Source organism: Ipomoea nil, unplaced genomic scaffold (genome assembly GCF_001879475.1).
Source record: "Ipomoea nil cultivar Tokyo-kokei standard unplaced genomic scaffold, Asagao_1.1 scaffold3314, whole genome shotgun sequence".
Classification (NCBI taxonomy): Eukaryota; Viridiplantae; Streptophyta; class Magnoliopsida; order Solanales; family Convolvulaceae; genus Ipomoea; species Ipomoea nil.
The window spans coordinates 5,928,057-5,937,408 of NW_017619742.1; the positions used below are offsets into that span (position 1 = coordinate 5,928,057).

At 30.5% G+C, this 9,352-nt stretch overlaps 1 protein-coding gene across 1 annotated transcript; it reads right to left on the reverse strand.

Moving 5' to 3' along the window:
- Window positions 1–6,100: 6,100 nt before the first annotated feature.
- On the reverse strand, window positions 6,101–9,054 carry LOC109169600. Its single transcript, XM_019318484.1, has 4 exons — window positions 8,594–9,054; window positions 8,355–8,501; window positions 7,623–7,913; window positions 6,101–7,139 (listed from the first exon to the last, which is right to left on the reverse strand). The coding sequence occupies exons 1-4, from the start codon at window positions 8,966–8,968 to the stop codon at window positions 6,246–6,248; spliced, it is 1,707 nt and encodes a 568-aa protein (XP_019174029.1). The 5' UTR covers window positions 8,969–9,054; the 3' UTR covers window positions 6,101–6,245.
- Window positions 9,055–9,352: the final 298 nt, after the last annotated feature.

The following is a 9,352-nucleotide window of genomic DNA, read 5'->3' on the forward strand; positions in this document are numbered from 1 at the left end:
CCACATTGATAGCAAACATGATTCTTACTAGAATTTTGCTTCGATGAATTTGGTCGTCCTTAATTATCTTGATCACTTTGCTTCTTATTTTGAGCTTGAAACTCATACCACCTCGGTTATAACCTCGACCGCAACCCCTTATAAAGTTGCTTGACTAGGCAACATTATGTGCTTCAGGCACCAGTGCATAACCAACCAGACATGCATTATGATTCTTTATCAACAACTGGTTGTGCTTTTTAGCCGCAAAAAGTGCTAAAATCTGCTTAGAATGCTTCTCAAAATTTGTTGTCATGTACTGCTGCTGGAGTACAAGGTTACTCGCATGATAAGTAGACAAAGTATTTTCAAATAAGTATTTCTCTAAAACCTCTTATTTGTAGAGTTTTGATTGCGAGACTATTTTATGCAAAGCTGAATTATAGTCAGTTATTGACTTATAATCTTAAAACTTGAGATTAAGCTAGTCAAATTGTGCCTGAGGAAGGACAATTGATGACTACTAGTCGAAATGATCCTTCAGGGACTTCCATAATGCAATGGGAACTTTTCAATAAAATACTCATTTTTAAGATCGTGGTTCAAGTGGTGACGTATAAAAATGAGAGCTTGTGCTTCCTAGGCAGCGATGCTCTGTGACTTAGCAACAAAAAGATTGACCCAATTCTTTAGATGCCAAATATATTTCAATATCCAAAGCCCAAGCTAAACAATTGCTTCCTTCATAAGCGAGCCCAATAAATTCACATTTGGCAATGGAAGACATGATCTACAAGATCATCATTTTCATGCAACTTTACGTACGAAGCACTGTGTGACAACATTGGGAAAACCCACTAGTTTGAATACATGTTCAAACAATGGATGAAGAAACACATTTTTTTTTTACATAAATATGCATATATGTATCTTAGCATTTTGATGCAAACATAGAAATCCGATGCAAAAATAGTAAGAATTGATTATGCATTCAATATCCAAAGTCATAGAACATACAAGGATACATATACATACAATTTTTAATATAACCACATGTATTTACCATTTCAAAGCATCATGGTTCATGTAGAGCCTAACTCATATACATGAATTGGGAGGTAGGATAAATAAAGAGAATTTGTATTTACGAACTCATATATTACCCAAATTCTTAACATTGGCTTGGTGTGGGGCTCATCACACAAGTAGTTAACAAACATGAAGTATTATCACTCATTTCACAGAAACAATAATTGAAGGTTCTAAACCAAACTCATAGTCATATATACACATAATATTTATATATAAACAATGGCATATGATTTAAAAACAAAATGCCCAAAAAAAAATAAACCAATCGTACCGTTCACTAGAGATTACAATATAATAGCAAGTCGTGCTTATAACGTGTTGTAATTTGACATTTTGTTAGCCCAGTCTACTGAGATTGTTGTACGGTAACATGTTGATTGTACGTATGAACAAGATTGCAAAATGAAATAGAAGAGTAGAGAGAAAAGTAGAACACAAGATGTAAGAACTTCCAAGCCCCATTCTTATTAATCTATCAAGATGTATATATATACAGTGATATAACTCTTCATTTTCTCAACATAATGAAGGAGTTAGAGAAGGGCAAATGAAAAATCTAAATATAATGGCCATCAATATATATATATATATATATATATATATATATATATATATATATATATATATATAGGGTCAGGTTCCTGTGAGGTCAGGTCTTCCCGTGCGGTCAGTACGACATACACCATTAGGTATGCATAAATGCACCACACAGTGTTCGTAAATACACCATTATGTGTGTTGTATTTTTTGGCATTTCATTCTGGTGTATTTTCGAACACTTTATGATGCATTTATGCATACCTAATGGTGTATGCTGCACTGACCACACGGGAAGACCTGACCTCACATGAACCAAAATCTATATACATATTGCAATATTTTAATATTATAGTTGTTATTAAATTTATTATTTTCTTTACTTTCTAAAACAATTTTACTAGACTACTAATGAAATTCATCATGTTTTAATTTTAAGTATTTTTAATTGCAGACTGTTGTGTAATTTTTTTATTTTCTTTTTACCTTTCAAACATATTTATTTTACAATTAAAAACTTAACTAAATCAGTTATAGGAAAAAACACATTTTTAAATCAGGTAATTTAAAACAACTTTAAAATACAGTTTGATTCCAATTTTCTTTTCACATCTTAATTCTTTTTAAAATTATTTCTCTTTTTTCACATATTAATAATAACTAGTATTTGCGCCCGTGCGATGCACGGAATGGATTTGTTGTAATATATTAAGAATATTTTGATTGATATATAATTATTTAAATTAGAATATCAAATATTATATAGTGCAATTGAAAATATGGTTTGGATCGTTTATATGTTTTGATGTTATCATTGCTTGAATTTGAGCAAATAATTGCTCAAATTAATAGCTAATATGCAAATGTACGCATGCGATGCTGTAACTTTGAAGATTTTATTTATCATTGTTTAGTACTTTTATAAATTAGGCAAACGTGCTCATTCTTTAGCAACTCAGTTATAGGAATGAATTGCTATCCAAATTCATTCGTATGGAAATATATTTTTTGTCTAGATATATATCAATTTTGTCATTTAAAAAACATAATATCACCGATTGTATTTACACATTATTGAAACCTCATTGTATACGACATTAGTAGTAGCAACACAATCTTTTCAATCCTCGTCTATAGTTAACATCTTCAGTCCATTAGGATGGGTGACTCGGGTGAAAATATATAATTGTAGAATATCAGTCAATTAGTGATCCTTTTATATTTTCAGTCAATTAGTAATATCATATTCATTTTTAGCCAATTATTCTTTATTTTTTTTATTTTCTTTCAATTAGTCAATTAGAATATCATATATAATGATATTTTTACCTAATTTCCGTTCTATTTTTACTTGATGATCTAAAATATTATTATTGAAATATTTCCATTCCATTTTTAATTTACCTTTACTATTGTTTAAAATATGCATTTACTATTGATGATGTAGAATATTATTATTGAAATATTTCTGTCCAATTTTTCATTAAAATGCAATGATCTGACCATTTTTTGTTCACTTTAGTCAATTATTAATCATTTTTTATTTGTAGTCAATCCTTTTATATTTTTAGTCAATTAATAATATCATATTCATTTTCATCCTATTATTTTTTCTTTTTCGGTCAATGAGTTAATTAGAAATCAGATGCAGTGCTATTTTTACATAATTTTCATTCCAATTTTAACTGATGATGTAGAATATTATTATTGAAATATTTTCGTTTCATTTTTAATTTTTGTTCTATTTTTAATTTACCTTTACTATTGTTTAAAATATGTCTTTACTATTAATGATGTAGAATATTCTTATTAAATATTTTGTTTTTATTTTAAATTTACCTTTACTTGATGATGTAGAATATTATTATTGAAATATTTTTGTTCTTTTTTAAATTTCCGTTCCATTGTTTAAATTTGTCAAATATTTATGATATAACTGTGATTTGATTTATTCTACTGTGTAATATTATAGAGAAAAATTAAAAAGTAATGATTTGATCATCTCCTTTTCCATTTTAGTCAATTATGGGTCATTTTTGTTCAGCCAATTATTGATATTTATTTCTCTTTCCAATTAACCTAATTTTCATTCTTTTTTCAATTTCTAATTTTCAGTCAATTATTAATATTCATTTCCTTTTCTAATATACCTAATTTTCATTCCATTTTTATTTGATAATGTAGAATATTATTGTGAAATGTTTCTGTTCCTTTTTTATTTCCGTTTTTTAATTTACCTTTACTATTTAATATTATTTGGGATGAAAATCAGGTAAATAAGATTTTTTTAAATTATAGTATAGATTATAAATTAACAGGGCTGGTCACGGTTATGATTTTAATTATATAACGAATTAAAATTAGGGTTTTTATTATACTTGAACAATAATATTACCAATTATATTATAGAATATAATACCATACATAATATTACCAATTAATAGATTTTAGTTAACTTTCATTTTACATTTTCTTACCAAATAAACTCTATTAATTATTTGGCCAATAAAATATTTAATTAATTGACTATAAAAGTTTGGGCGAGAAAAATCAAATATGAGAATTTTTCTTTATATATATATATATATATATATATATATATATATATATATATATATATATATAAAAGTATATATGGAACTTTCTATAAAATAATTTCATTAATTATAATTTATATTGATAGATTTATAATTAAAAAATAACATTTAGAAATTTAGAAACAAAATAGTTTTTTAATTTTGTATAATTAATATAATGCATACGTATATGTATGTATGTATTTAAAAAATTATAAATATTTATTAAAACATATTTTGTTAATTTTATAATTTCATTTTCTTAATTGTATTTTATATTTTATTTATTACTCCGTATAATTTAATGAAATTGTCACAAATATTTTCACAGTAAAAATATTATATTTCTCAATTTCAGTAATTATATTAATTATAATTATCAAATATTGTGGCAATTATCATAATAATTTTATTAATTATAATATTTGTTCTCTTTTAATATTGAAATATATTACCATACAATTACCTTAATATTTAATAAAATTGCCTCAATTATAAAATATATTATCATAAAATTACCATAATAATTACACTGAAAAATGTGAAGACAATTACAATAAATAATTATTATGAAATAATATTAATAATTAATTATTAAGGCAAGTAGAATTTATTTTATAATAATAATATTATACATTAAATACTAAAAAAATGCTTTGAATTTCATTTTGGTTTTAGTGTATTCTTATCATGCTTCCCTCTATATCTCTTTACATATACACACAATCCGTCCCTCTCCACAAAAAATAAACAAACAAAAAAAAAAAAGAATATATCAACATTTTTATTACAAACCACTTTTCTTATTTAAATATTGGAAAATCCAAAACAAAACAAAACAAACACAAAATAAAACCCAAAAAGAAAAAAAAAAACTAAAATAATGAAAACTTCACCCGTGCAAATCACGTATCAGCCTCAATTGTGGAAGATCACAAGATGATTAACAAAAGTCAATGAAATGATGGAGAAGATACGGGGTGGAGAAGCCCTACTGATATGGAGAAGGAAATGATGGGGATGCTAGGGATTAAAAGAATTATAAATTTGTATTTATAGGTAGAAAATACTAATTCGAAAGGAAAGTATGATAATTTATTTATTTAAGGTAATAACATTATTATTATTATTATTATTAGATTACAGAAATGCCCCTAAATTTTGGGGGAAAATTTGGCTAGGAAGATTTTACTTTTATATATATATATATATATATATATATATATATATATATATATAGAGAGAGAGAGAGAGAGAGAGAGAGAGAGAGAGAGAGAGATAATTACATAAATCATATCACATATCGATTTTTCTAAAATAATTGCGAACAAATTAAATGAGTCATAAATTATTGATACTTTTGCAATTATCTTATAATCCAAAAAATTGTACATTTCCAACTATTATAATGATTTATAACTTGACACTTAATTTTATTATTTAAATATATATATATATATATATATATATATATATATATATATATATATATATATATATATATATATTAAAAAATAATATCTGTGCATCACACGGATAATTGAATTTACTACTAAACACAAATAATAACATATCATTATTACTACAAAATGATGAAATAGACAAATTCTTATATACATACTTCGGCAACAAAATGCATATAAAAGAAAAATTTCTAAAAAAAAAACAAAAAACAAAGAAGCAATGACATATGTATTTTTTTGGTGAGTTGCAATATTCTGTGTAGTGAATTGATGAGATATTGTCTTTAATTGTGAAGTGCCATCTTTTTACAAGTAAAGCATTAGCAGGCCAATTATTATGCATGTAGTGTGATAACACATTTGTTAGCATTCCAAATGAATGGTTACATGATTGAACTTTGGTGATGCCCAATTTTTCAACGTAGTGAAAAGAAGGGGAAAAAGAATTCATAGTTGACTGGAACTTCCCAAATCAAAGGTTTCACCAAATTATTAAAGCAATCTGAACTCCTAGAATTACTATAAGTGTTACAATAATTCTTTTATATATGTACACACATCAATATATACAAACTTTGGATGTTTTGCATGCATTGGGCTACAAGCGAGAGGGCGTAGAAACAGCAGATGAAGAAAAAGGCGACGAACTTAGTGACGAAAATGGCGATGATGATAACATGCAGGTGAGATTAAACTCTATCTGCAGCCTCTGATGCAGAGAGAAATACGAAACTGCTTCCTTCTTCTCCTCTTCTTCAAGCTCTTCCAGAGGTATGGCGGCTAGAAACCTCACAATGAACTCTCTGCAACATTCCTTCCCGCTACTTATTATCTTTTCGTCTTCGTCGCTGTTCTCTTTCTGGAGCATTAGCGACGAATCGTCGAATCTCAAGACGAACGCCTTTTCGCACCCCTCGAAGAGCCTCTCCCCCAACGTGTCGATGATGTAGTAAGCGTCGCGGTCGATTTTCAGGACGAAGAAGTGATCGTTCCAGCTGATAATGTACACTCTGGGGAGATCGTTAATGGCGACGATTTTTTGCCATATTTCGTCGAACGACATCGCCCCCGACAACGACGCGAACTTCTCGGGATTGAAGAAGCCGACGAAGGAGCTGTCGCGCGAAATGGCGACGCGGCGGACGCCGGCGCGGAGGACGGTTTCGAGGTCGAAGTGTTTGTCGGGGAAATCGTTGAGGTAGGAAGCGTTGTCGCAGAGATTTCGCCACTCCGAGGAGCCTTGTACGATGAGGTCGTCGAATTCCGGCCTCGTCGGAGTGGCGTCAGCGTTGGAGTGGAGCCAGTCGGAGATGACGGCCACCAGCGCCGTGCAGGCGCTCTCTCCGGCCGCCTTGTCGGAGCGCTGGTCGAAGGTGGCGAAGAACACGTCGGATTTCAGCTTCGTTTCGCCGTCTCGGCTAATCAGCTCCTTCGATTCCCATGCGCCAATGCTTTCTTCATCGGACGGCTCAGAATATTCTCCTATTTTATCCTGTAAAGAAAAAACAGGAAAAATGCAAAAATAAGTAAATTATAATAATATTTAAAGTTAATTTCATTTTTGTACTAAATTTATAGGTCACAGACTCACAGTTCATTTTTAATTTTTTTTTTATTTTTTTATTTTTTTTTTATTTTTAAATTTTGATCCTTTACCAACAAAATAGTTTAAATATTATTAAATATAATGATATTTTGGTCTTCAATTATAGATTTTTACAAAAAAAAACATAAAAATATAGCAGGGTTAGTCCACTTTGTATAAAAAAGATCAAAATACATTTCTATTTAACAACATTTTAAAAATTTTGTTAATAACAGACCAAAAATAATCATGTTACAATAATACTATTACCAAAAAATATTTCAGATAAAAAAGGACTATAAATAGATTGCCACTTATAAATTTAGGATCAAAATGAAATTAAGTATAATATTTATTAAGTAATTTAAATTATATTATATTTTAACTCACCTGATTTGAATTCGGAATGACCGAGTCAACAATGCTTCCAAAGTTCCAGCTACGAGTCTTCTTAATCAACGGCTCATCTTTACTTTGACTCATACGCCGTCGTTTCCACGAGAACCACCCGCTGGCCTTCTTGTCTCGGTCGAGCTCAGCCCATGACGAGTTAGACCGTGTTACCAAACTTGTCCCCGGTTCATCCAACTCCATTTGTTTGTCACTCGTCCGGTTTATCAAGTCCGGCTCAATTCTTGTTAAGATCGGAGAATCTTTTATCTTTATCATGGTAAAATTGACCTGAAATAAAATGCGAAATTCTTAAAATATTTACACATACATTCAATATTTGACTATGCACAAAGTGTATATATTTTTTAAAAGATATGTTCTTTTGAAAAAAATAATATTTGGTTGTCAAATGCTATCTTTAATAATTTCAAGTTGACAACCGAAAATCAATTTTTTTTCCCATTCATTTTTTAATTATTGTCTATTATAAATGCTACCTTAATTATTACTAAATTCACATTTGCAACACATACATGGTGATTAGAGAATGATAAATATAAATATAAATAAATAAATATAAAATTTCATTCCTGATCGACATGATGACACAGTTGGATTGGTTAACTTATTTTTTCTACAGAAGTTGGTAAAATGAAGTAATTCATGTATTAAAGAAAAAGTGTGGTACGGAATTTTTATTTAAAAAATTATAGAAAGTTAGAAACTTACAAGAAGGGAGGCTTCTTTGAGACCTCCGGAGGCGGCGCGTAAAATGACGGGGATTTCCCATTGAATATCAGACTCCATTGTCGCCGCAACTTTCGACACATCGACCGAACCTTTTCCGACCGCCACCAATTTGGCCTCGGACTTTCCCTATTTTAATCACGCAAATTAAAACAACATAAATCCCCCAAACAAATTAATAAAACAGAGAGGAATTAATCCATAAAATTATGAAAACCTACGAATAAGACGTGGAAGGAGATGCGCCAAGGTCCGAATTGACGGCGGCGGCCATCGCCGGAAACCTCCGTGAAGCAACACGTGTTCTCGAACTCATCATCGTCCCATGTCACACTGCCTTGCCCTCCCTCCAACATTTTCACTCGCGACAAATCTTCGCGACAACGTTGTTTCGACACGAGGTGATGGAGCCCGAACTTACGCGCCTCGCCTTTCCACTTAACCTTGAGGGCTAAGACTCTCGCATGCGTTTTCCATTCAAAAATATTCTCGATACCTTCGAGTCTGAACCAAGTCAGCTTCACTTGAAACTTCCTCGTGACGGGCTGCGGCGAAACCGGCGGCCACGGCGACCATTTGGCCATCTTCACCACCATGAATTGATCGAGGTTTATGTTCCTTTTTGGTACGTTGATAAAGGGAATATAATGAAATTGATTCCTTAGTAAGCAATATAATGTAGAGAGAAGATAAATACTAGGAGGAGGCTTTCAAATGTTAGTTTCCCCGAAACAGCTAAGGGACGAACCTTGACAACTAAGTTTTGTTCGATGACAATATTCCTACGTGGGAGGAGGAGGAGGAGGAGGAGGGGGGGCCAATAAAAAAGGAGACATGTTGTTTGGGGGAGCACGTGGCAGATTGCAATTGGAGGTGTTTGACGGTTGTGTGGGGAGCTCTGTAGGGGATTGGTTCGAGAAGGGGGAGAAGAGTCATTCAACAAATCAGAGAGGTACACGTAAACACGGAGGCAAAGAATT

Excerpts from the sequence above, each read along its gene's own strand:
- LOC109169600 (XM_019318484.1), bottom strand. The coding sequence starts at position 8,968 with ATGGTGGTGAAGATGGCCAAATGGTCGCCGTGGCCGCCGGTTTCGCCG. Across the intron at positions 8,502-8,593 it reads TCTCCTTCCACGTCTTATTC|GGAAAGTCCGAGGCCAAATT; the intron begins GTAGGTTTTCAT and ends TGATTAAAATAG. Across the intron at positions 7,914-8,354 it reads TCAAAGAAGCCTCCCTTCTT|GTCAATTTTACCATGATAAA; the intron begins GTAAGTTTCTAA and ends ATTTTATTTCAG.